The 27,859-nt window shown below is 47.2% G+C and overlaps 1 protein-coding gene across 4 annotated transcripts in view; it reads left to right on the top strand.

Moving 5' to 3' along the window:
- The window catches only part of ppargc1b (peroxisome proliferator-activated receptor gamma, coactivator 1 beta), a 60,327-nt gene extending 35,070 nt beyond the window's left edge, over positions 1–25,257 (top strand). For all 4 annotated transcript variants that reach the window (XM_076890442.1, XM_076890443.1, XM_076890440.1 and 1 more), the window contains 11 exons: positions 4,134–4,319; positions 8,949–9,143; positions 13,376–13,501; positions 14,766–15,729; positions 15,858–15,903; positions 16,615–16,679; positions 16,775–17,378; positions 17,572–17,629; positions 17,799–17,917; positions 18,218–18,345; positions 18,541–25,257. In XM_076890442.1, the coding sequence (XP_076746557.1) occupies positions 4,134–4,319; positions 8,949–9,143; positions 13,376–13,501; positions 14,766–15,729; positions 15,858–15,903; positions 16,615–16,679; positions 16,775–17,378; positions 17,572–17,629; positions 17,799–17,917; positions 18,218–18,345; positions 18,541–18,632 (2,583 nt within the window). In that variant the 3' untranslated portion in view covers positions 18,633–25,257. The remainder of the gene's footprint in view (positions 1–4,133; positions 4,320–8,948; positions 9,144–13,375; positions 13,502–14,765; positions 15,730–15,857; positions 15,904–16,614; positions 16,680–16,774; positions 17,379–17,571; positions 17,630–17,798; positions 17,918–18,217; positions 18,346–18,540) is intronic.
- The last annotated feature ends 2,602 nt before the right edge of the window (positions 25,258–27,859 follow it).

Raw genomic sequence — 27,859 nt, 5'->3', positions numbered from 1 at the left:
AGCTGAGGTTGGAGATCACTGAAGGTGTGTTTGTGTGTGTGTGATGTAACTATGCTTTGATTTAAAAGTGGGATAAAACACGCAGTCCAAAAACAGCCAAATATTAAAATGATGGGGCAGCGGGATGGGGAGAGGAGCGATGAGGCTTTTATCATTTCTGTGTTCTGGCTGTCGATCGAACAGCTGATTGGGAGAAATATACGAATACTGTTAATTGCTTTTATGAAAAATGTGTTGATTCATGGTGACCGTGAAGTAGAAGACGGCTCAGAGCTGCTTTGTTGTAGCTGGTGGTGGTCTGTCAGCTGGACAAGTTGCCGATGTGGACTGTATTATGTGTTACAAACAGAAGCTCCTGCACAGTTCCAGAGATTCCCAGAGCTGATCTGAATGGCTCAGCATTGGGTCTGACGTAGAATAATGGATAATAATAATGGATTGGATTTATATAGCGCTTTTCAAGGCACCCAAAGCGCTTTACAATGCCACTATTCATTCACACACACTGGTGGAAGCAAGCTACGGTTGTAGCCACAGCTGCCCTGGGGCAGACTGACAGAGGCGAGGCTCTGTCAGTCTGGTAAAGTGTCTTGCCCAAGGACACAAAGCGACCAAGAGCCAGGACAGAGAGCCCGGGGATCGAACCGGCGACCTTCCGGTTACAGATACGCTTCCCAACCCCCTGAGCCACGGTCGCCCCAAGTGTGCTATATATACTTGATGTATTGCGAGTTTTTCCACATACGGTGGTTAAAATATCTTCTAGAAGAAGTTGCCGTGGAAATATAAATATAAATATTTCTGAAACATGCCGTAAAGCTGTTGCTGCAGTGCCATGAATTTATTCCAGCAGCTGAAAAGTCGTCCTCTGCAAAACAAACAAAGACTGTTTTAAACTTTGCATGTGAGCATCTCCATGTTATAAGCACAAAAGAGAACCTTTGCAAGTAAAGTCTCATTAATTCTTGTTTGCGATCGTTTGTTTGTCGAGTGTTGACCACAGAGACAGTCGTACTGTCACTGGTGAAAAAGCCTCTGTGTGCAGATGATGCTTCAAATAAAACATTTAAATTGAACGAGTGCAATTTTAGGCCATATGTGGTTAAATATAACATTAAAACATGTAACATAGTCTGACAGTGGGTCCAAGGGTTTCACCCTGATACCTAATGACAGGATACGCCTCCTCAGAGATGGTGGGTCTCTGAACTCGGAATAAAAAGTGTTCCTTTCATTGTGTGAGCAGAGAGCACTGCTTGTGTTGAACGTGTTAATTTGGTTAATTTCATCATCACATCAGTGGTCTCAGCTATGCTAGCTGAAACCTGATAGAAACGTGACAGTTGCTGCTGGGACAGAGTGTTCTGCACGCTCAGACACAAACGGCAGAGGACGAGTCGGCTACAAGCTGAGCTGCTTTGTGTTTGAGGAAAGCTGATCTGTTTGAATCAGTTAAATACGTTTAACTGGTCGACCCAGTGTGTGTGTTGTCGTTTCCTCATCATTCATAAAACAGGACATTGATTCTGTGTGTCGTCTTCATGCAGACGTTAAGGAAGGAATGTTTCCTCCTCCCTTCAGAGACCACGCAGTCATTTCCCATCACGGCGAGTCACGCACACACACTTCCTGCTCTTCGCAGTGACGTGGCTCAGTGTGTGTGAGAGGCTCGGCCTGCTGTGACTGTGAGCCACATGGTAAAGAATTTAGAGATGTGATCTTGAGGGTAAAACACAAACTGAGCACAGTTTCCCTTTTCACATGTTCCTGAGAGCATTTCAGGAATTGTTGATTAGGAAGCGGGATCTGAAATCGTCTTGTATGGGCAACGGACATTTTCAGGGAGTGAGTTTTTCAGAGTTGGGCAAGCCATCGCTGAGGTTTTAGAGAAGTGTTTGGCAGTTCCTGACTTTATGAAGGGTGAAGGCTCTTGTTCCTTCAGGCAGAGGCTTCGTGTAGGTGTCGAGTGATTTGGTAATGGGAAATGATTCTTGAGGTCTTGTTACCTCAGATGTTGCGAGGGGTCAGAGGGTGCCTGCTGAGGTCCTTTATGTCCATAAGAGTTCATGTGGAGGTTCCTGTGATTTCATGTGATCGTAGGAGATCCTCGTTGTTGATTACTGCCTGGAAATAATCTCCATTCCTCTGCTGTGTGTCTAAGCCTAGGTCTCCTTTTTTTTCTCTTTCGGTGTTTGCAGTGAGTGACGCGCAGAGCTCGAACAACTTTGAGATATTTGTCACTAAAGAACATCAGAAAACAAAGTTATAAGCACTCTCAGCACTGGAGCCCCCCAGGGGTGTGTTCTGAGCCCCCTGCTGTACTCTTTGTACACATATGACTGTGTGGCCACTACCAGCTCCACCACCATCATCAAGTTTGCTGACGACACCGTCGTGGTGGGCCTGATCTCTGATAACAACGAGACGGCCTACCTGAAGGAGATTAGGAATCTGGAGAACTGGTGCCAGAGGAACAACCTCCTTCTAAACGTCAGTAAGACAAAGGAGCTGATAGTGGACTTCAGCACTAAGCAGGAGAGGAACTACCAGACCCCCGTCATCAACGAGTGCCCAGTGGAGAGAGTGGACAGCTTCAAATACCTCGGAGTTCACATCACGCAGGACCTGTCATGGTCCTGTCACATCAACACCGTGGTGAAAAAGGCCCGACAGCGTCTCTACCACCTCAGACGCTTGAGAGACTTCCAACTGCCCTCCAAGGTGCTCAGGAACTTTTACTCGTGCACCATAGAGAGCATCCTGGCGGGAAACATCTTAACCTGGTTCGGGAACAGCACCATGCAGGACAGACGAGCTCTACAGAGGGTTGTGCGGTCAGCTGAGCGCACCATCCGCTCCGAGCTCCCTGACCTGCACTCAATCTACAGCAGGCGGTGCTGGACCAAGGCCAGGAAGATCGTGAAGGACCTCAGCCATCCCAACAACAGACTGTTCTCTCTGTTGAGGTCAGGAAAGCGATTCCGCTCCCTGAAGACCAACACAGAGAGACTGAGGAGGAGCTTCTTCCCGCAGGCGATACGGTCTCTCAATCACACCACCACACAGTACTGACCCACACATATGGTTCTTACACACACACTGGACTTTCTGGACTTTGGTTTTGCACAACACTGGTCACTATATTCTTCATTTCCGGTTAATACTTGTATAGCTGCTGTTATTGTGTATATATTTATTTATATTTAGATTTCTTCATACATTCTTATATAGTTCTATATTGTGTATTTTGTTGTACAGTTATTTTATTTTCAACTTTAATTTATATATTTATCTTTATCTTATTCTTCCCAGTTAAATTTACCCTTCATTCTAATTTGTGTTGTACAGTTATTTCATTTTTAACCTTAATTTATATTTTATTCCTTCCTAGTTAAATTTACCCTTTTTAATTTTTCATATTTATTTCCTTTCTTATTCATAGCCTTTTCCTTTTTTGTTTTCTTTAGGTCACGAGCAGTTGTCCAAGCATTTCACTACATATCGTACTGTGTATGACTGTGTACGTGACAAATAAAATTTGAATTTGAATTTTTATATCAACCATCCACCTCCTCGGTCAGAATACACATGCAGCTCAGTAAAACCAGCACTCATCACATGTGTCACTGTGACCACAGTGAGACGTGCATTAATAGATGATGACCGTCCACACTGGGCGACTGTACATGTGACAGACAGTCTGTGCGATCCTGGTGTTGAACCTCCTCTAATGTGGAAGCCTTATTACATCTAATGAGCAGCTGTTGATGAGAGCTCCTTGTGATGCTGACAGCGAACAGTGATTTACAGTGCAGACTTTTATCCAAAGTGCCTCTCACTTTGAGAAAGGGCGGCTTGATTGGAACTGAAGCTCTGACAGTACAACCACACAGAAACATTCAGACTCATCGGAGTCGTGGAAGGAGAACCATCTCCACGTTTGTGTTTCAGAGAGCACAGATAGCATCATCCACTGCTTAAGGCAAAGCAGAACAAAAACACTTTTACCCAGCTGTGATCTTTGTGACTTGTGCTATTTTTTTGTATCCCGAAAGAACCCAGGCTCCTGGGAATGCTGCTTTGATCTCAATGTTTAACTAACGTGACCTCTCCTTCTCTTTTTCCGTCCTCAGTATGGGGAGGAGGAGGTGTGTTCGGACCGTCTGGACACCGACTTCCCGGACATTGACCTCTCCCAGCTGGACACCAGCGACTTTGACAGCGTCAACTGCCTCAGCGAGCTGCAGTGGTGCAACGATCAGTCGGCCAACGCGTCGCCGGCCTCCATTCACTACAGCACAGCAGACGAGCTGTTCGAGGTGAGGTTTCTGTCCTGAAGCCGGCGCCTCTTCTCGAAAATACGTCTCCTTTTTCGGCGTCTTTCTTTCTCATACCTATGCTCGTTATCTTTCTATTCTTGGAAGAGCTGGTGGTCAGAGGGAAATGAATCTTCGTCTGTTGTTTAGTGTCATACAAAGTTGGTGTTGTGTGAAGGACTTCCCAAATACTCCCTGCTGACTCCTTTAGCTGCACAGTGTACAAAATATATGCTCTGATATTATTTTAGTGAACTGAGGCGAGCACGAGGTGTTAGGCCGGAATCAGCTGGCAAACATGTCCACGCGCTGCAGGCTTGTCTCAGCACTTCACACCAAACAGAGGCTGAATCTGTGCTTTTTGTTTTGGCACCTTCTTGTTTTTTCAGACCTTTTGACCAAAGCTGTTGTTTTATGAATTAATTCAGCTGTTAATTGAATCTCACACGTGCCTTTCGTGGAATTGGGTCTCAGAAGCATGTTGTTAGAGAGCCAAAGTTTCCTATGCTGAAGTGGGTGTAAAACCCAAACCCCTGTCTTGACCCTTGTGCTTAGATGTGGACATGTGTGGGCCCAGCCAAGAAAGTAGTTCCCAGTTATGCTGCGTGTAACACGATGATGCAAGCAGCACATCTGCTGGGCCGCTGAAAGCCCGAGGCTCCGGTGTCTGGTGCCCTTCCGGGATGAATTCAAGGAATACCCTTCTAATCTTTCTTTATCTGCGAGCCGGCCCTGGATCATTGATCGTCCATAGGTTTGCAGTCCCTGCAAAGTCTTGCAGTCCCATTATGGAGGCTAAATTGAGAGCACCTCGAGAATAAAAAGACAATAACGGAGAGATAAAGTAGCATTTAGGTCCACATCATCTGCTGTGTAATGCAAGTCTGCTGATGGAAATTGCTTTGATGCTGCAATGTGCCACAGAGAGTATTGGTTAAATGAAGACAGGCAAAGCATTATGGGAATTCAGGTAAATAAACACCCACAGCCCCTGTCTGCACTCTGAGCGCCTCAGTTTTATTCTTACTTCGATCCACATTAGCTGACGCCTGAGCGACTCTTTGACTTCCTGTTGCTGACACGAAACTAAACTTCACAAGATCACAGACGCACAACACAGACAGTTACAGACGCAATCATACAGCACAAACACAATCACAGACACACAACAGACACAGTTACAGACACAATCATACAGCACAGACAAAATCACACACACAGTCGCATAGACACAATCATGGACACAGGTGTATTCATACTGAGAAGTTACAGCAGTGAGATTCTTCATGTCTAACAGCAGCCGACTAATAAGAAAATACACGAAGAGGAAACGGGCGCGTTAATCTCACCGTTTTTCTGGTTCTTTGTCTCGATCAAACACTGCAGCTGCTTTACTTCCCGGCCTTTGTGGTATCGGGAGCTCTTTGATGGCTTCATGGCACTTTTTCCTTTCTGTGTTTGTCACCAGTAACTGCTCCTCCTGATGCGTTCTGGTCTGTGTTCACTCATTTTTCTGTTTCTGCAAACTCACTCTTCACATGTACAGCTTTGAAAAACACAGCACCCCCCTTCATTCCTCTGATATGTTATATTTCAGTCAATACTATATTGATCAGATTAAAACAGCAGTGTAGATGGTCAGACCGCGTTTGATTATGAATACGAGTAATGAATAGAGTGATAAGCAGGCACATGAAGCCCTCCCAGTGTCTCTGCCCCTCTGCTATCAGTCAATATGGTGCTTATTTACGGTCGCGTGTCGCAATCTCATCCCCAGCTGGAGGTTATCGATCGTGTTTGTGTGACTTAATTTAACCTCAGAGTGCAGAGATCAGGAAAGGAAAGAGCAAATTGATTTAGAATTATGATTTTAGCAATAAAAGCCCACACATGCTCAGTGGACATCTATTTAGCTGTTCGTGTGTCAGCCAATCACACGGCAAGACAAGCTGCTGAAGCTCAGACCGAGCATCAGAATGATGAAGAAAGAATGTGGCATGGTTGTTGGTCTGAGTGTTTCACACACTGATCTCCAACCATCTCTGAGCTCAGAGGAAATAACCAGCCAGCAGCAGCTCTGTGGGAGGAAATGACTCGCTAAGGTCAGAGGAGGATGGACAGTCTACTTAGAGCTGATAGGAAGGCAGCAATAACTCCAGTAAGCACTCGCTACAACCAAAGGTCGTGTCCAAATTCATGGGCTGCATCCTCCTGAGGCCGCATTTGTAGACCGATTACGTCACAGCGACGCGCCGAAGGCTGTCCAAATTCGTAGACTCCTCCGAATGCAGCCGACAAATGCGTCCTCCTTTTCTCCGAATTTGAAGGATGGGTCGGATGTGTCCTTCGTGGCCTACCATATCCCAGAATTCATAGCGCGGCCCAGCCAAACTCCAGTTTCCAACAATGGCGGCCGCTACTAAGTTTTAAAATTACTCTTACTAATCTTTCTGGGTCACAAAATAAACTTTTAACATATTTTCAGGCGAGAAAGTAGCTGTGTAAACATCAAATATCTGCTCGGTTTATCAAGATATCGCATATTTGCAAAAGTGCTTCGACATTTTCGGAGACGTCTGCTACCCACCAGCTCGACAGCTAGCCGGGAGCTCGAGGGTTACTGATGCGGCCGAGAACGGCACAACTCCCGGCACATCATTTTCAGATCACCGCGGACTTTCGCTGCTCAGGTTAAACGTAATATATAAGTCACTTAGACAACCTAAAAATGTTATTGTTGGGCTTTTTTCAGTGTTTTGTTTGTTCGTGAGTAAATCGGTTTGGCTGAGATTAAAGTTATTAGATTAGATTAGATAAAATAAAACTTTATTAATCCCCCGGGTGGGTTCCTCCTTGGTTTTCACACAGCTGACTAAACGTCAAACAGAAACCTGATTAAACAGAAGTATGAGACAGTCGAGAATTTACGCCAGTGTCCTGTTATATTTTAGATAGCAAAGAGCAGACGGCTGAGTTTATTAAACTCCACCGAGACAGCGGTGACGCTAATCAGAAGGCTAGACCGTCCAATTTCACGGCCGTTTACTTCCGGCCTACCCAACCTTCTGAGGACCTGGCCCACGTAGACTGCGAAGGCCGGGTCCTCAGGAGGATGCAGCCCATGAATTTGGACACGACCAAAGTCTGCAGAAGAGCGTCTCTGAACCTTGAAGCAGATGGGCTCCAGAAGCAGACGACCACACCAGTGTCACTGCTGTCAGTAAGAACAGGAAACTGAGTCTATGGCTAACACAGACTCTCAAACCTGGACAACAGAAGCTGGAGAAACGTCTCCTGGTCTGACGAGTTTAAAGCATGGATCCATCCTGCCTGTGTCCGTGTTCAGGCTGCTGCTGGTGTGACTCTCAGTACCAGCTGAGCATCGTTTAAACTCCGTAGCCTGGCCGAGTGCTGCCGCTGACCACGCCTATCCTTTATGACCTCATTCCACCGTCTTTAGCAGGATAACAAAGCTCCGTGTCTCAAAGCTCAGATCATGTCAGACTGGTTTCTAGAACATGACTGTGAGTTCACTGCACTCAGGCAGCCTCCACAGACACAGATCTCAGTCCTGCAGAGCAGCTTTGAGATGCAGGAGACACATCTGCATCAGCTGTGTGATGATGTCATAATGATGTCAGTCTCTGAGCAGCTTGTTGAATCTGAGCCATGAAGAGTTAAACTCAGTACTAGCAGATGTACCTAACAAAGTGTAAGTAAGTAAGTGTCTGTATTTTGATTGTCAGGTAAATGTAAATCTGTTTTTCTGTGACTGTTAAATTAAGTATTGCTTTTAGCCAATCAAAGGCTTTCCTCTGCTGATGTAGCTCTGTGTAGATTCCCGCAGAGAAGACGTGAGCTGGCCTGAAGATGGAGAATAAATGTAGGAATAAATAGTTTTGGCAGCTGGGGACAGATGGATCTGGATGATAAAAGAGAGAGACAGATGAATGAAGCTCGCTGGCTTCCCGTAGGCCAGCCGTGCTATCGCCTCTCCACCAGACTCTGCTCTCAGCAAGATGGCAGCTCATCAACAGTAAACAACTCCTGTGTGGATGTCACAGGAGGGCCAGCGGTGGAAAGAGAGCTGAGCTTGGACTGAAATTACACATAAACATTATTTTCTTCAAACGAGACAATGTTCATGCTGAAACATTACAGAAGTGCACATGCAGCATTGCAGAGAACTCAGTGTCGTACTGACGGAGATAACAAGGTCAAAGGTCAGAGTGGAGTCACCTGACCTGTGATGTTATTGTGATAAATGACACAAACAAGAAGAAAGAGTGATCAGAATGTATGGGGCATTGTTTGAGGAGTGATTCAGCTCCCGAAGAGTCCTTCAGTCTGAGAACCAAGACATCTGTCTATACATCCAAGCATCCATCCATCCACCCATGTATACATCCATCCATCCATCCATCCAAACATACATCTATACATCCATCCATCCACCCATGTATACATCCATCCATCCATCCAAACATACATCTATACATCCATGCATCCATCCAAACATCCATCCATTCATATGAATGTGGTGATGGTGATAGATCTGGTGTGGTGGATTAATAGTGGGTCTCTGAGGTTTGTATCGGTGTTCCTGATCCCGCCCATGTTCTCTTCCTGCAGATAGAAGAGGAGAACGCGGCTCTGCTCGCCGCTCTCACCGACAGTTTGGATGGGATTGTGGATGCCGAGGTGGGTGGACTCTCTGTGTTCCCCGCCCTGGGGGAGGAGCCCAGCCAAGAAGAGGAAGATGGTCTTTCTCTCAGCGCCGAGGACTTCAGCCAGCCTCTGGGGTCCGAGACCGAGGACCCGTCTCTGGTAAGAACACAGAGCGGCGTGAAGCAGCATCAGAACGGTTTCTTTTGTCTCTATTCTGGGTCTGGACCTCAATTTTCCACATCTCCCTCTGTTATGTTTGGTATACAAAAGAGAAACAGGAGATGAATATACCAAACATAACAGAGGGCTGTTATGTTTGGTATTCATCTCCTGTTTCTCTTTTGTCATTGGTCTGCAAATCAAACGTCTCTCACAGCCCAACAGACAGAGATCCTTTAATGCGAGCTTCAAACCCTATCCAGCCCTCGTCACCCCGACGTGCTGAGCCTCTCCTTTCCCATGCTCTCCCTGCAGCTTTCTCCCCCGTATCTCCATCTCACTAACCTTCATGATCCCCTCATCGGCCTGCGAGGTTCAAAGTCTGCCTTTAACTGCAGGAAAACAGAGCAGCACAAAGTAACCTTTCATCCTGTGTGTGTGTGTGGGGGTGGGGGTCCCGTTTCTGGGAACCAGGCATTATTTCAGTCACACAAATAGGGTGAAATGCTTCAGAGAGAGCGCCTTGTAGAGGTTTGTGTGACAATGAGATCTGGTCATAAATGATGAAATCCTGAAAAAGAATAAAGTCTGAGATGTGTTGAGAACGGCGATACAACAGTTTCTTACAGCGAGCTGCTGACTTCAGACTTTTAGGAAACTTTCAAAGTTGTGTGAGTGATTTGATGATTCTGCAGACCTACACAGTCTCAGGACCATGAGTGAGGTGGTCTGTGTTGGTCTTTGTGCTGAAGTGTGTGTGTGTCTGTTCTCCCCCCCCCCGGGCCTCTTCCTTGTTCCCTGAATCACTCTTCCTGGAACAAATCCTGTTCTCTCCCCACTTGCCCCTTCCCCCGTTATCAGCCCTTGTGTGCACCTGAGCCCGTCGCCTCCTTACCAAAAACTCTGAAACCTGTTGAGCCCCCCCTGCTGGGCTCAGCCTGGAGGTAATTGAAGCAGGAAGTTATTTGACTGCTCATGCGATTACCTCCAATGCGGTCTTGTTGCTCTCGTCACAAACACAAATCCACCCGCTTCCTCAGCGCACGGTGCTCGCAGGCTTTACTTGTGTGCTCTGATTTAGCGGCAGCTGACAAAGATGCTATTGTTTGGCAGTCGTGAGTCATGGCGGATGTCTGAATACCTGCAGTGTAAATGTTTACCAGCATGCTCTGACTTCTTTTTGTACTGACACGATGAGGCCATCTATAAAACCACCCTGTTGAGCCACATTTGCTGGGCTCTAAAATGAATGCAGTGATAGACTGTGAGATAAGAACGGGTCAATATCCTTTATGGAACAATAAAATATGTTCTTACAGTGAAAGAAGACACCATTGAGTCTCCTTGGATTGAACTGCTCCGCAGAATTATACCAGCAAATGAATGATGGAGCCTTACAGTGAATGCAGCTGTGCTGCAGTGTGTAAGCCGTGAGGAAGCAGACTGAGCGATGGCAGCATATCAGCCGTTGCTCTTCTCTGGTACAGGTGCACTGTAGTAACTGCTTTGGCCTCAAGCCGCTTTATACTTTATACTGGAGTAATAGAGAGAAAACCCCAACAATGAGACAACCCCCTAGGAGCAAGCACTTGGTAACAGTGGAAAGGAAAAACTGTTTGAACAAAAAGAAACCTCCAACAGAACCAGGCTCAGGGTGGGAGCCTGCCTGCTGTTACCTCTTCAAACCGCTTTGCAACCCACCCCAGCACCTCCACTTCATGCTTTTACTAACTTAATGTAACTGACACCTGCTCATATCTGTGCTGGGGTCAGAGGTTGGAGCTGGGGTCAGAGGTCGGTGCGGTGCAGTATAAAAGAAGGAATCTGTGCATTTTTATGCCTCATGCTTCTCACGTATGTATACAAAAGGACCAAGAGGTCAAGGAGCGCCAAATATAAATGATGAGAGGTTCTGTTCCCCACCTAAATAATATCTGAACACTAAGACTACAGAACCACAGACACTAACAGACACGTAGGTGGAGCCTTGACAGTGTTGGTGTAATCATGTCCAGTGTCCAGGGCCCCATCATCGTTATCCCTGTTCATTTAAAGCTACACTGTAAAGTGTGTGCACCCACTGCGAGCTGTTTTAGTGACACCACTGGGATTGAGTGTTCAGTTTGACAACATGCAGAACACATCACCAACGACACGTTTAGGAATAATACTTATATACAAGGTAGTAAGACAGAGGTTTTACTGTATGACTGGAGTACTCTAGTGTACTAACAGTAGTGGGGACGGATCTGAGAGGCATTAGCAGGAAAATAGGGCATTCCTTCCAAATTGGTGGAAATTGCAGTGACGGTAAATGTTTCAGTAATCAGGACAGTTTGGCTGTTGAGGAAGCCAAAAAAGAAGCAGTCAAGCCTGTGAGCGCTAATGGTGAGTGTGTGCCGGCAGGAAGTCTGGCATCGCTGCAGGCGGTTAAATGCAATGAAGCTTTTGTTTGGTGCAAAACAGGCCAAAGATAGTGAGCTGTCACGCCACGACATGCCGTCGTCTCTGCTGTCTCACACGTTTGTCCTTGAAGCTTCGGCGGTCATCAGTCAGCCAGAACTCAGGTTGTAAGTACGAGACCCCGAAGGTCACAGAAACGCCAGCTCAGACTTCATGACTGTCGCCGTCGTTTATTCTTGAAGTTTTGGTGCACTTTTGATAATATTGATCCCAAAGGTCCACATGTAGAAAACTCCAGAGCAGTTTGATTGTGACAGATGCAACTCTGAGACTCTTTAAATAGCTTTAAATTATTACACTGCACAGGGCTGCGTTTGACTTGAGAAACAATTTTAAAAAGTGAAGGTGTTCTCACAGGTGCAGCAGCCGGACATCCATGCAGGCAGAGCAGCCTCCTAACAACATTATTCTCTTTACTCTGCGTGCTGTCACATGACTGCTGTCACTGTGTTCAGGCTTAAATGAGGTGGCGGCCTCTACTGATAAATCCTAGAATCCTAAATTTTGTTCCAAAGTCTTCTAAAAGTCGTGTCGGTGTGGCGTGATTATAATTACATGACATATACGTATAAAGCTGCATAAACAGTGACAAGTTCAGTTTCCTCAGAGCTAAAAGAGCCGTGCAGAAGCTTTTAACATGTGTTTTCTCTGCACCGTGTCCCCCTCTTTCGGTGCTTGTGCACACTCTTGCAGTTTGTTCACATGTGATTGGCCCTTGGCTCTTTCTTCATGACTATTTGTCCCAGTGTAGAACAAGGCCTCCATTGATGAGGCCACTGAAGCTGTGGGAGGTGTCCAGAGTAGAGTAGAGCGAAGAAGAGTAAACTGTGTGTTTGAGGGCCCCGGATGCTTTCAGTGGTCCAAACAGACACAAACCTTCAGTTGCCACTTTCACGCCCCTCAATGGGACTCTGAGCGGAGCATCAGCACGCGCTCAGAGCCAAGTTGGCTCGCCCACAAAGAGCCGCTGTGGCCCATTAACGATGTGGGCGACCGGCCCACTCACCCCGACCCAGATAGTATCTGTGCTTGCAGCCAGTGCTGACGGCTGGTGATGATGTGCAGCGTCGCTCACAGGTACACAGCTTCTAATGCTGACCTCCAGAGAGTCAGCCGCAGCATCACGCCATCATAAACGCTCTGCACGCCCTGCAGTAGGTCTTCATATAATGTTGCTTACCTGTGACGGCCCCAATCAGAAACAGAGTTTTTATAAAGCGGCAACATCCGTGAGTTTCTACCAGCGATTCAGAGAGACTGAAAAAGGAGCTGATGGAGCTGACATGAAGCTCAGACCTGCACTGAATGGGCGACGAGGACAGTGGGCGGGGCTTGGGGGGTGCTAGTGTTAATATTCAGCTGAAGGGTAATACTGGGGGATGATGAAGGACAGGTTGGCTTCATGCCTGTAAGAAGACTGTGATGGAGGGATGAAGGAGCAGTCGTGCTCGGTTATTATAGAAAGAGAGAGTTTTTAATGGGAACGTGAGCGTGCCGTGTCGCTGTCAGCTTTAGTCGAGTGATAAATGTACAGTATGTTGACCCGGCCTGCATGTTACTCTTGTACAAACATCCATCAGCGAAGTGTTAACAGCTGACAGAACGTAGATTAAAAACTGGCGCATTCATCTCTCTGTGAGCCCTCTCCCGTGTTTGTGTTTTTACTACATTTGTACATCCGCCTCGCCGTCGTGCACGTGCACAAAGCGGCGCTCTATGTCTACGTCATGAAGACACTTCTGAAACCTTTTGATTTTCTTCCTCCTCAGCTGAAGAAGCTGCTGCTGACGCCTCCCAACATGCCTGCAGGCATGGACGTGCACAAAGAGGGCGTGAATGGCCATCGCTACTGCAACAGAAGCTTGCGCCTTCGTCCGGTCAGGCCTCTGCTGAAGGTGAGACACTTCCTGTCAGTACATGCTGTTTAAAAGTTCACTACTTGTTGAATTAGGTTTTCAACAGAGCAACGAATTATCAAAATTAAATTCTCCAGTCTCTGGATTTTTACAATGAGTCGACGCAGTACTCGTGGCTGCGTAGGTAGTAGTACATCAGCAGTAAATGGTACAGTACGAAGCAGTTTTTACAGATTGTTAAGCTGTAGAATAAAAGCTTGCCGAGACCTTCCCGAGGAGAGGATGCTGTTGATGCTGGACGGAGTTCACAGAGCTGTGGCTTTAGCTTTAGAGCCGCGTAGCTGTGCTGTGGCAGATGGTGTGAGGGCAGCAGTGAGTTATGTGGATAATCCACAGCTGCACGCAGCACAGACATTAAACGTGAGCCTCTGTGCAGGGCAGGAAACCGCTTCCATGTTTTGTTGTGTGGGGCTTCATTTTTCATTTCCAGGAACAGCTGCAGACAGGAGAATGAAACAAAACAGTTCATCTGAAGCATCAGGATGTAGTGGAAGACTACAGGCTGCTGTAGTTGCATCCTTCATTACTGCATAGCAGGCCTGAACTGTGTTAGCTCACAGCACCGATGCTACAAGGGCTGCAGACCAAAAAGTTGTTCCACAAGCTTTTAAATATCTAGGCACAGAAAGGCCTTTTGACTTTTCCTTTCTTGTCCTTCAGATCGTGTTTTTGTTTCGTCCCGATGGCTTGTTTTCTTTAAAATCCAGCTTCCAAATTCCATCAGATTCTCTGAGCCACCTGAACATGCCGTCTACCAGCACACTGGCGTCAAACACAAAGCAATTCTGAGAATTGTTGTAGAATTTGAGTCTAATTACACTGATCCTTATCATCTGTTGTGATAACAATCACAACAGACTACAGCTACTCAGTAGCATTGTGAGGTAGTATGGCTTCAAAATCATTTATGGCACTGATACTGCCTCCTGCAGAGGGAAACAACATCTATTGCCATGGATACTTAATAAAGTTACGTTATAGTACATTTTTACAGTGAGCCGAGCTGTTTTTGCTCAGCGGTGCACACACAGAGCTGAGCATCATCATATTTCCCTCGCATGTTATTTTTTCCTACATGCTCACCTTGTTTCTCACCCTCTGGTTTATGCTCTTGGTAGACTGTGGTGCTCATTTGGGCAGTGCTTTTTGCAGGTTGTTGGTAGACACGCCCCCACTGCCATGTTTTTTATCCTGTAATGCAGAGCACTTCCTGTTCTAACCGCTTGTTTGTCTCCATCTTCAGAGTGACGTCCCTCAGGAGAGGAAGCCCCGGGCGGTGCGTCCCGCTGGGCGTCTGTGCACAGAGCTTCACCGCCACCTCACCACCACGGAGGACACTGTGGCTCCTGACACGGAGGAGGAGGACGAGGAAGAGGAGGACGAGGACAGTGAGTCTGAGGAGGAAGAAGAGGAGGAGGAGTCCTCCAGCAGTGAAGCAGAGGGAGCGGCAAGCGTGGCCGCTGCCCCCGTTGAGGCACCGAAGCCTCAGTTCAGCTCAGAGAAGGAGCTGCAGTCTGTGGTGGAGTTGATCAGGTACATGCACACCTACTGCCTGCCCTCGCGCAAGCAGCAGGGCTGGGATCGTAAGGACCGTGACCTGCTGCGGTCCCGGGCCCGACCTGAGGCCCCCCGCTCACCTGCCACAACTTCTCACAGTAGAGTGGTACTGGTGGCTGGTCCCGGGACCGGTGGGGGCTCGACTGGGTCAGCCAGCACCGCCACCAGGAAGCTCCCCTTCGCTCGGCGAAGGGAGATGAAGGCAGACTCCCTTCTCCGCACGCTCTTGCAGCAGAGCAGCTCTTTTGACGTGAGCAAGCCTTACAGACTGCACCGCCCACCCTACTCTCTCAGCCCCGACCGAACGGGAGAACCCGCTCCCTCAGGCCCGGCCCAAATCCCCACCTCTGCCAACCCCAAGCCAGACCTTGAGACCCCTGAGAGGAGAAGCCACTCCTCTGAGCCACCACGAAGCCTGGAGAAGACTGCAGACTGCAGCGGCTCCTTCTCAGTTCGGCGCTCACGCCGGCTGGCATCGTTTCCCAGCCGCTTTGCCAAAAGGCTGCGGCCTGAACGGGCCAGGGAAGAAGACAGGAAGGAGGGACGGGTGGGGCTCAAACTGCCGCCCACCCAAGCTGGAGGGGAAAGCGCGACGGAGACGTTGAGGGGAAAGCTAACGTCCAGTGAGCTGAGTCACCCCTGCTGCCACGGTACGTCACGCACGTCCTCCTTCGTTCGTGAAGGCGGGGCCTGCGAGTGTGACCTCGTCACAGCAATACTGACCTACATGCTGATGAGTTTGTACATGGCAGTGAGAGGATTTTTGTTGTGGTTGCAGAAAAGCCAGCCTGCCTGTGTCTGCCTCTCAACACAAAGTCTGCAGGGTGAGTATTCACAGCTCAGAGTTTCATCATGCAGGTGCACCATAGTTATTTAGGCCGGAAACTTCACTTTAGGTTTACTAACGTTGAGCTGACAGCAGTGCAGAGGTGACTCAGCAGGCGCTCCACGCTGAACATACTTCAGATTATGATGCTGAGAGGATTGTTTCAGCTGTGCTAATCTAAAGCCTGTAAACATGCAAATGACTGTTAATCACTTGGAAACCATAAAAACCTCCATTCATTCGTTTCTTCCTGTTTGGGTATTTGCTTAATGATCTTAATTATAAAAATTTGAATGGTTGGCAGTTTGTCAGTGTGTGCACTGTTTGGGCTGACACTAAATTTAAGGCTCCGTGCAGGAACACAGGGACATCACTTACCCTGCAGTGAAACGGTCTCTCTCCAGTTGAGCTCACTTTTACTTCAGTATAAAAGACGCTCATGTTCATCAGAAGTTCTAGCATAAGGTAACCAAAACAGGAAGAACCATCACATTCCGGCTGCTCACCTGTGGGTCTGATGAGATTTCAGGATAAAAGGCTTCAGCACCATCCATGGGGCCATTTCTGAACTTTTAAGCCAGACCCAGATTCATCAGGACCCTGGCTGGTTTCTCAGAATTTAATTTGGGCAGACAGAGTACTTTTTTGAACATTATTGAATGGTGATTGTGTTCAGGGCTCTAACGTGTCCTCTGCTTTGATCCGGCAGAGAGTCCCAGTACAGCACCAAGGCCTTTGAGCAGACGCTCAGCGTGGACCTGTGCGGAACGGCGGGTAAGCCTCTTGCTGCTGGGGCCCCACGCGATGACATCATAGCTGCACATGCTGTTTCTCGCTCATGTACTCAAGCCTTTGTCGTCCCCACTCAGGTCTCACCCCTCCCACGACTCCGCCTCACAAGCCCGTGGAAGACGAGCTGTTCAAGCCGGCAGACGGAGGAAAAGGTGGAGGTGGCGGAAGCGAGCCCGCCCACCTGGCTTCAAACAGCAGTGCTGCCGTAAAGACCTCGTCCTGGGCGAGCCGGGCTCACCACCAGCGGAAGCTGCCAGAGCAGACGGAGCTATACGCTCAGCTGAGGCGCATGGGCCAGGCCAGCGAGACTGACGCCCACCGTGGCTTTGGTGACCATGACTACTGTCTGCTGAGCCTCGGCGAGAGCCGCAAGCGTAGCGCTGCCATCTTTGGCGCCATGTTACAGGGACGAGCAGAGAGCGAGAGAGTCGGTGCTCCAACTCCCAGAGTGGCCAAGGAGGAGCGGGAAGGGAAGGAGAGCGAAGACGGGCTGGTGCACCCGGAGGCTGCAGAGCCGCGGGAGCAGCTGACATCGTCATCGTCACCCCCATCAGACCGCCAGTCGGACGCTGCCACGCCGCCAGCTTCTGAAGAAGAGGCAGAGGGCTCGTCGGTGTCTCGCTCGCCCTCGCCCATCCCCCACCTGTGCCCCAACTCCCCCTCCAGCAAGAAAGACTCCAGGTAAGATGGACACTTGGGGGGGGGGGGGGTAGAAGCAGAATCCCAGTGAGTCTTACATTGTCAAAGATCAGAGGTCATTATTTCTGGAACACAGGTTTTTTTCTTTGCCGCAGTCACCTGTTACCTGCTCGTGTCTTTCATTTTCACCTCGTGTTTGTCCTAATCTCGCATTCAACCACCCCTGCTCTTTCAGTGAGAACTCGGAGATTTGTCCTGACGACACGCAGGGGATCAAAGCCAATCCTGACGAGGTACGTTCGTCGTTCCAGAGCCTGAGTGCTGATGTAGCCACAGTCAGGTGTGCCTCTGCGTACCTGAGAGCAGCTCTGCGCTCGGCCTCCCCTCGCTTTAGTTCACACATCTTTCAGTATTCTGTATTGTCCTTTGTCCTGACTGTTGCCATGGTTTCCCTGTTGCCAGGACAACTGCCAGGTGTTTTACATCCACAACCTGCCGAGCAGCGTGACCCAGAACATGCTGAGGAAACGCTTTCAGATTTTCGGCAAAGCAGAGGACTGCAAAGTCATCATCTGCAACGAGTAAGTGTGTGTGTGTGTGTGTCATTGAGTCTGTCCCGTGATTGGCCACAGCCCCTAAAGGTCAGAGAGGGTCACTTCCTGAGGGGCTCATTAAATGTGACTTTGAAATTTTAATTTAATGATGGCGCCCGCTCCTGTTGTTGCAGACAAACCCAAACATTTGGTGGTGTTGATGTAATAGTTTTGTTTTGGGGTCAGAGGCGAAGTCACTGCTTCATTGTATCCAGGATGTCACGTGTCTGCACCACGCCTTAAAGCACCAGTAAGCTAATGCACCGCCTGTCCTCTGCCGGCCTGTAGGGAGCGTTGCGGGGTGATAAAGATCCGCTCATCGGGCGTTCAGAAGCACTGGAGAGAGCGGGAAGGTGTTTTCCAGAACGGACCGGTGAGCCCGCGGAGGCTGACGAGGAAGCGCTACATAGACCTCGGTAATGAACGCACACAGCAGCACTCACAGGTGCACTCAGTAACCTGGACAGGTGTGTCAGTCATTAGTGCTGCAGAGGAAGAGCGCTTCAGCTACCGCAGAGCATCCTCCCGCCTGTAGAGGCGGGGCACGCACCCAGCTGTGGTTTGTTTCCCAGCAGCACGCCTGACCTGAAGCTTTGCTCTGTGTGTTTCAGATGAGGCAGGTCCCGGCCCGGTCAAGAGCAAGTACGACGCAATGGACTTTGACACTTTGCTGAAGGAGGCCCAAAAGTCCCTGCACCGCTGACAGTAGAGGTCCACCGTCTGGCCAGCCTTAGTAAAGAGCATCAGCCCTGCAGCGACGCGGCTCTGCCCTCAGACTGACTCCTGGTTCCTCCTCACAAGACGACCTCGCGAAATGTTTACATTTTTACCGTTGGAATAAACAATGAGGACCTTGTTTTTTTAAGTTCTTTCACCGGAGGACACTGCTCATAAACGAGGCGCCGCTGGGACCGCAGAGCGGTGCAGGGTCACTTCAGAGAGATCGCTTCTGTGCTGCTTTCTTGTCTGCACTGGGATGCCGTCGCCTCGCTGTGGACAAGCGGGCGTGAGAGACCCAGTAGCAGATCCTTGCTATCCCTGCGTGGCGTTGGTTGTTGTGGTGTGTGTCCCCATGTGTTCGTTGTTCTGTTTGTTTTGTAAAAAAAGAGAAATGCCCCTCTGAGGTCACGACAGGCGACTACGAGCTGCATTTGCTCGTGCAGTCGCATAACCCCAAAAAAGAACCTGCTTTGTTTCAGCGACAAATTGTGGATGTTATTAATTTTAAAATTACTGTGTGTGTGTGTTATGGACAAAGAATATAAGAAAACGTTTAATGTAATTATTTTATGACTGAGAAAGTTTACAAATCTAATATGAAGAAAAAAAAATCATGTTTTTTCCTTTTTGTAATTGTAGTGCTTCCTTGATTTGATCTATGCACTGTAAGGACGCACCTGTTTCTGCTGTCCCTCCCTCCGATCTCCGCCATGCTGACGTTACGGCTGCTGCTGCTGCTGCTTCACACACGAAGGCTTTCGGGATTTGGGAAAAGTGTTCCCGCACTCGTTTACACGCACTGAAATAAGATGTGAGTTTACTTGAACGCCTGGAGGCGTGGCCTGAGATGGAGGCATAGGCACAGATTAGTTTGCCCACATCCATCAGAACCAGGACGAAAGTTGGAAACACTTTTCCCAGATCTTAGAGCCTCCCTGTCTCCCTGATGGGAGCCCCCCAACCGCCAATGCAACCGTTACTGTTTACATCTGGACAGCAGCAAGCGTGAGGAAAATGGAGAGCGCTCTGTACAAATCCAGCACTTTGTCCAGTATTCACCCCTTGAAGCTGCTCATCAGCCCTGTGGGGCCAAGAGCTGCCCGCGGGTCACGTGTGTGGGCCGGCCGCGGCGCGAGCCTTGCCCTCGACAGCACGCAGAAGGATCGGCTGGTCTCGTGGAATGTATTCGAGGACCTGAATGTAATCGTGGCGTTTTCCCCGTTTCTGCTCGCCCAAAGATTGTGGAGCTCTCCGGTGCTTTAAAAGGCTACACTGGCAGGGCTGCGTGAGCCGCTCCGGCCTCAGCGGTCGTCCGCTTGCGGCCGATTTACATTCCCTGCGCAGCTAGCAGCAGCAGCACCCCGTCAAAGGGAGAGAGCCTCCACAGCTGACGGCGAGGTGGCATGATATGGCCCGAGGACGAGCAAGGGGCCGGCCGAAAGGGAAGGAACAGAGCGGGGGTTTCCCGCCTGCTTCAGATGAGCATCTCTACCTCACATCCATCCGCCCCCGCCCTTTGTCTGTGTACGCTCTCCCCCTCCTCTTTTATAAGTGTCTGTCACTGGTTTCTTTGCTCTGTGTTTTCGGTGTGGGGCTTTTCTTTGCTGATGGGCAGTGTGGGTGGGTTTCTTTTAATACTGCGACTCCTACCACTACTAGCCACGATGGGGGGCTACTCTCTGTGTCCGGGGCCGCCTCACGGCGGTCCTCGGCGTGTCTGTTTCTTCGAGTCTCGACCGTGTCCTCGTGTAGCTGAGTGTTTCGTCTTCGTCTCGTGTTTAAGTTGGACACTACTGATGCTAACCCTAACCTGTGCCGGGCCAGGGGGGCGGAGCAGGTCAGGTTACCCGTCTTTCCCTCGTTCTTCCTCGGGAATGCGCCCAATCCTGATCTGCTCATCCTCGCTCCCGGCCCGACTCTCTCTCTCTCTCTTTGGGTTTGAGGGTTCCGGGTCTTCCCCAGACTCCTCCCACTTCTTTCCCCTTCCTCTTCCTTTCTCTATCTAATCGACTTGTTGGTAACACACAAAAAATTGAATGTTTACATCACTTGATTCTTGTCTGACTTTATTAGGAACGCACACTAAGTACAAAGGCGCCTTATTCAGTGTTTCAAACTAAAACAACAGCAAGCAAAGTGTCCCGGGGGGGCCGCACCCCTCCCCCAAGGCTCACTGATGTCCAAAACGTATACATACTGATGGAGGAACAAGAACCCCTGAATGAGTATTTGTGCTTAGTATGTATACTACTCAAAAGTGAGAGAATGTGCTGGTTTACATGTTAAAAAGAAATATATGAGTATATAATGTGTACATAGCACTATGCCTCATTGTAAACATAAAATGTATTGTGTGTTTTTGTAAAGGTGGTGGGTCACTGTTGATTCTGAATCAGGCGGGAGGTGCTGGTTTGGGTCGGGGAGGAAATCCAACACTGTAGTTCCCTTTAGTCCGTCACACTAGCACGTCCCATTTCTTTGCTGTTTATGAAACGATTCGTTTTGTTTTCAGTTTTCTGAAAAAGCAATTTAAGATGCAATACGTAATAATCTTCTGATTACAGCCATCCTCACATCCTGAGGAAATAATGTGTGTGGGTGGTGCTGAGGTGTACTGCCGGATGCTCTGTGCGCAGACCGCAGCGGGAGGAAAGCGGTGCGTCGTGAATGGCCATCTGAATTTACTCTTGCACAAAATTGTCACAAACGGTGAAACGGCGTTTCCCATCAAAGAGCCAATGGGAAGGAGTTTCTGTCGTGTGTCAGCAGCAGCCGATCCACACCGCGACCAGAACACGGGATGTGAGAGGGGGGAAACAAAAGGAAGCTGTCGCCGGTTTGACCCTGTTAAATATCTGCACCCCCCCCCCCTCCCCCCGCAGAGGCACAGGTGTGTGGGCGGAGTTTCTGGCTGAGGTTTCCGCCCTGCTTTTAATTTGAAAATCTGAGACCGAGAGGGGTTTCTGCAGTCAGTCCTCCAGGTGAACGACATCAGCTACCCCCGTCTCCAAACGGCAAGCCTTAAAAACCAGCCGGGGGAACCACTAGCTTTTATTATTACTGTTTAACCTCCTTTCCAATCCAATGTGGTTTATTATTAAATAATTACTGACGTAATTACAACTTTTTTCAATAGCCATATTATAAAAAATATATACATATATATGAATATATATTTGTGTGTTTGTGTAGATATCTAGATGATTATATACTTTCTTATAGAAAACTTTGATGTTGATCATTCTCCTGAGTGTTTTGAGAACACATTTCAGCATACATACATATATATATATATATATATAAAAGTGCTGTCTGCCTGGTCTAGGTCCTAGGTCAGCAGGCAGCAAATCCAAATAATTTAAAAAAAAAACCTTCCAAAGGGAATACCCTCGTCACAATGCAATACCTTTCTTTCCACTCTTCCTTTCAGAAAAATGGGAAATGGCAAGAAAATCATTTGTTAGGCAGGTTAACCAAAAAAATTTTAAAAAATCTTCAGTAATAAAGAGCTTGGCTCGCAGCTCGTGGAAAAACACGTAACGTCTTGGGTTTTCTACGTTGGCGACGCCGTGGCCATTTAAAAAAAAAAAAAAAAAAAAAGCGCGTCCGATCACGCCTCGTTTCACATCTTGTCGGGTTTTTGGTTTGAGAATGGAGCCCAGCATCGACGCGTCTTTATCTGCTAAATGTGAGTTTGGAAACTCGACAAAGGGCATACTCGTTTCATCGTTTCTCATTTCTATTGATTTCCTGTCTATTTACATCTAATGACTATCAGATTCACAAATTCTTATTTTTTCTTTTTTAACTTAGTTTTTGGTAAAAGACAAAAAGGTAAATACTGCTAGTGAGATTTTATATTTTTACATATGTTGGTTTTATTTTGCGTGTCTTCTTTTTTATTTATATGCCACTTAGTTTGGACGTCTTTGGTTTTGTGTGAATTCATATGTCTGCAGAATGTGGAGACAAAGGCATTTCAGTATTTTTGAATTGTTAAAATCTAGTTTCATAGAAGCGGAGTATCTGATGTTATAAATTATATTTTAATTCATGTAAATAGTTTAAAACAGAAGATTATGGCTTCCTTTTAAACTGAATACATTTCTCTTCAGAGATTGTTTACATTATTAAACTGTAGAGATGTGCTCCTCATATACTGTATAAAGTACATATATTCATTGATTTGCCTCCAAAAATAAAATCCTAATGAACAAACCTTCAGTGCACGTGCTGCTTTTTGGCACAAACGGGCGAAGCCACCGGAAGACCACCCAGGTCTCCAGCCGTTTGTCAAGGCCGAAAATTGAAGCCACTGACTCTGTCCCACGTAAACAAGCTTTTTCTGCTGTTTTAATGCAGCAGTCTGTGGTTCACCAGCTTCAGCCCACAGTATGTTCAGTTTTCATGCTGTCACCACCTGTCATACAGCACCAATCGCAGTAGTAGTCGTCTAAAGGTGCTTTACACAATCAGACCTCCCCTGTAAACAACGTTTGGCGATGGTGGGAATGAAGAACTCCCTTTTAACCGGGAGAAATCTCCAACCAAACTGGGGTAAGGGAGGCCTCCTGGCTCTGTACAAATCCATCACTTCTGCACTTTGTCCAGTATTCACCCCTCGAAGCTGCTCATCAGACCTGCAGGGCCAAGAGCTGCCCACAGGTCACGAGTGCAGGCCGGAGGCGAGTGTGGAGGGAATGGCTGGTTTCTGATACAGGGACGTTGTTAGCAGAGTGGAAGTGCTTTCTTTATAGGCGGATTTTCAGAATAATACTCATGTTGTGTTGAAGTACGAAGGAGAACTGCAATACTGCATCCAATACTTCCACTGCTAGAGACGGCCAGTTTCCTGTAAATAGGATCAAATAAGAACTCAGTGTTGCTGGATCCAGTCCTGAGAGTAAATGTCACTTCTGAAAAATTACTGCATCTCATATTTCCAAAATCGTCTCCGGAGCCAAAAGTGTTTAAGACTAAACTCTGTGACTTGGTACGTCGTGCACGGGGATGTTGAGTGCATGTCACAGTAAACTACGCTGACGCAAATAAATTTTAGTCACTGTGCCGTCTGTTTGACTGACGAGACACGGTGTCTGTCTCCTGAATGGAAGATTGAACTGAACTGGAAGCTGGTTCCACACAAGAGGGGCCTGAAAACTGAAGGCTCTCCCTCCCATTCTACTTTTAAATACTCTAGGAACAACAAATAAGCCTGCAGTGTGAGAGTGAAGCGCTCTAATGGAGTGATTTGGTACTATAAAGTCATTAAGATAAGATGGGGCCTGATTATTTATGTGAGGAGCAGGATTTTGAATTTCAGAGCTGAAAAATGAGGTTGGCTTTAAACCACCAACCACTGCAGTTCCTCTAGCATCCAGCAGAGGCAGTAGTGAGTCACTCCCATAGAGTCCCATGTTAAAATAAACATGTTTCCAGCCTGATACACAGCCTGTTCTGATCTCTATAGATAATTTCCCCCTTCACAACGGCAGGGGGCGGGGGTTCTGTAAGTCACATTACGTGTTAAAGTTTGCACATTTAGGGCGTGTGTCCTCTTTAACTGACAGGCTGATGGTGACAGGTCACTGTAACTGGATTGTTGTCACTTTGGTTTCATTTTGAGGATGGGGCGGAGTCACACCGGTCCAGATCTGGAGGATGGTGCATGCTGAGTGGGATTCGATGCAGATGAGCTGCCTGTGGGGGTGTGTTTGTGCTGCAGCCCTGCGAGTGCAGGAAAAACGGTAAAACCTTAATGAGCGTGTGCCTGGCCACGGCCTGACCTGCTCTCTCATACAGAGGAGGACATGCCCTCTCTCCAGTCTTCCCCTGGTTAAACAGCATACTATTAACAGGCCGCTGGCGAGTTTCCGGCTGGCTGGGCCGTGATTCGCACGTCACTGAGTGCACTGATGATTGTGCACGAGGCAGCACTACACCAGCACTGCTGCACTCGTGCTCTTGACTCTGCTGCAATTCCCACGCCAGCAAAAACACAGAAGAACATCCCAGAACCTGATCCTGAAGCGTGGGGAGCGTGGAGGCAAGAAAGGAAGGACTAAAGATACGAATATCTTCAGTTTGATGTTCTGATTGTCCAATTCCACAGAGGTGTCATCGATCCTCTTGGTTGAGATCGCAGTCTGTCTGTGAGCGCTATGGTGAGCCAAAGTTCAGAATTACATTCTAATTTCAAATCAAATATATTGAATATTGAAGTTGGAAATTACGTAGTGTTACCCAACAAACCACGACCACAGGTTTACGCTCCAAGCAGTGTTGGGAAGGTTACTTTTAAAATGTATTCCAGTACAGATTACAGAATGCATGCCTCAAAATGTATTTTGTAATGTATTCCGTTAAGTTACTCAATGTGAGTAACATATTCTGAATACTTTGGATTACTTAATATATTGTCATGCTTTTTACAACTACACAAATGTCGCTATCACATCCTGCAAATCCTTGTTTGTTTTTCTTTACCAATTAACTGTTAAGCCCAACTTAAGAAAATATATGTAATGTAGAGGAGCAAAGACTTGGGTATGTTTGTATAAGCTGTTTTGTCTTCTTAAAGATAATAAAAAAGCACAGTCTTTCCTTAACATTTTTTTTATATATAAACCTGACAAGTGGAAGACAAAAAATATGCCATTGAAAAGTATTTACTGTTATGGTCACCAACATCACTTAGTTCAAATAAAAAGTAGCCTTGCAGAAGGAGAAAAAATATCAGCATTTTCAATGACTGTTTTCTTATTAGGACAAGAAAGGATATATATAAAATTATACTCAAAAATTAAAAATATCTTATTTTGGCATTTACTGTCAATATTATTCTTCCACCAATAATTTTAAATTACAAAAGATTTTTCAATACAACTCAGATATTCAAACTCAATGTAACAATGAGAAATTACATTTTAAACCTTACCCCTATAATTTTTAAAACAAGACAATATATGTTTTATGCAACTCAGCAACATTACCTTATGGCCATTTAACAAAGGCATGCAACAAAGAACTGTCCAAGGTGTCAGTGCTGAACTGCTTGGTTGAAAACCTTAATTGGCCCCAAAAATCAAATAATTGGCGAACAATTGCAGTAAACATATGAGGTGCTGCTTTTTGAATGCATGCCAAAAACAAATACTAAAGACTACAAAATACTGAGGTTGCAAGCCCTATCTGTGAACAATACCAAGATAGTTTCAGCAGACTACCTACATCTGTTTCGCCTAGTCTACAGTCCAGTAAAGGCGGTTGTAACGCAGCAAGAGCACCTGTTCAAAGTGTTTGTCTGTCATGCAGTTACGGTGTGGGGTGAAAACAAGTCCTCCGTGGCTAAAGAGACGCTCGACAGGAGCACTTGATGGCAGAGTTGTATTGTACTTTAAGAAGAGGGCTCTGATCAATGGATATCTCTTTAATGAGGTCAGTGTCTTATCTGAATCTTGAAGATACCTCTGTACCTCATCCTCTGCTGTAGAACAGGTCACCTGTGTACTCTGAAAACTGAAGAAGCTGTCATCATCATCTTCTGGCTCATTTCCCACTGAGGCATGTCCAGTGGTGCTGGTGTCATTAGAAGGTTCTGTGTTGAGGAGACCATTGGACCATTGTTCTTCTCATGGATTCTCTTTCATCATCAGCAAGCCACCAGAGTCGAAATTTTGGGATGGTGGATGCTGCCATCCTTGCTTCATGGGAGGCTAATACAGCTGCAAATCGAGTGTCAATTGCTTTGATGATCGCTAAGAGGATGTGAGTTGAAAATTGCACTTGTGTCAACTTTTCAGATAACTTAGCTTTCAGACTGAGAAGGGTGGGAATCACATATCCGAAATAGCAGTTCTTTTCCCCCTGGAACAGGTTGACTGAGTAGGCAAGTGGTTTCAGAATGGCTGCTACTCTTTGAGAAACACTGTCTCTTGAGGATGCAGTTTTGCCACCTTCAGTTGTTAGCAGATTTCATTGAGCTGACTTTCAGCTAGATTCATTAGCTTCTCGATTGCATGGTACTCTGAGCTCCACACCTGTGGGGATGGCGCCCAGGCCCAGAGCAGCGCCGCCAGCTCCCCAATCCTTTCCAGGTGGCGCTCGGACCGGTCCTGCAGCTCTTCCTGCTGGCGACACACCTCCGCCGCCTGCTCCCGCTGGGCGGCCGCCATTTCGGCCACCCTCTTGGCCAGCTCCTCCATTCCCTGGCTCCGATATGGACCCGCCGTGCTGCCTCCTGGGTTTCGGCACCAATGTGGCGTGAATAAGGCACGGCGGGACCACGGAGCAACGTTCAGAGCCATCTTTATTTAATTCACGTCACACCACAACACACCCAAACCCCTGAGTCCCCGTGTTTTTAACTAGGCGGGCGTGATTAAGGATGCCGTGCAGGTGCGTCCGCCCTCCCTGCACGGCACCGCAGACCATGCCCCACCACAACACATTTTGAGTATGTAGAAAAATTTCAGTTATTGCTTCCTTCATTTTTGGAAAAGTTTTCTCAATGTGAGTCATCAATGTTTTTCTGCAAACAGGACTCCTGCCCCCACTTAGTCCTTCAACCATCTTACGGAATGAGGTGTTCTCAACGGTAGAAAAGGGCTGCACTTCATTGACTATGAAGTCAGATACCAAGGAATTTACTCTCCTTTGGGTGATGGCTGGAGTGCTAAGGATAGCTTGTTTGAGAGGAGGAGGGGCTGTGTCTTTGCCACTTTGTTCATCACCATGATACGATGTATTTGCTTTGGGTAAACTGTGTATAACCCTGGGATGCATCCTCTGAAAAAAAAAAAAAAGAGAGAGACCGACCAAAAGATAAAATATTACTGATGAAGAAATAGTTTTGTATTCAAGATCACTGCAAAAAAGTTGGGCAATTGGACGAATATCTCGACTATCAACAATAAGTTGAGCCTTTCACCGATTGTTTTTACAAGAGGAATTTTTTTTTTTTGCCAATGAGTAATTATAATAATAATGTTGGTTGAAGGTAAGAGAAGCAGTCAATGGAAAATATAATAGTGGTGTTTTAACGCCATGAACAAATGCAGCGATTCATTTACTCAAACTCATAACAGAATGAAAGAAAAGCAGTAGTCTATGTTCAAGAAAAAACAAAACATTTAATTTAAATAAACAAACCACAATGGTGGGGAGGGATAGAAGAAACTGACTTCTTTTTCCACTTTAACTGTGTTCCAG

The sequence above is a fragment of the Maylandia zebra genome, linkage group LG2 (assembly GCF_041146795.1).
Source record: "Maylandia zebra isolate NMK-2024a linkage group LG2, Mzebra_GT3a, whole genome shotgun sequence".
Taxonomy (NCBI): domain Eukaryota; kingdom Metazoa; phylum Chordata; class Actinopteri; order Cichliformes; family Cichlidae; genus Maylandia; species Maylandia zebra.
Note: the sequence above shows the minus strand (reverse complement) of the source record. Positions and strands in the feature narration are given on the sequence as shown.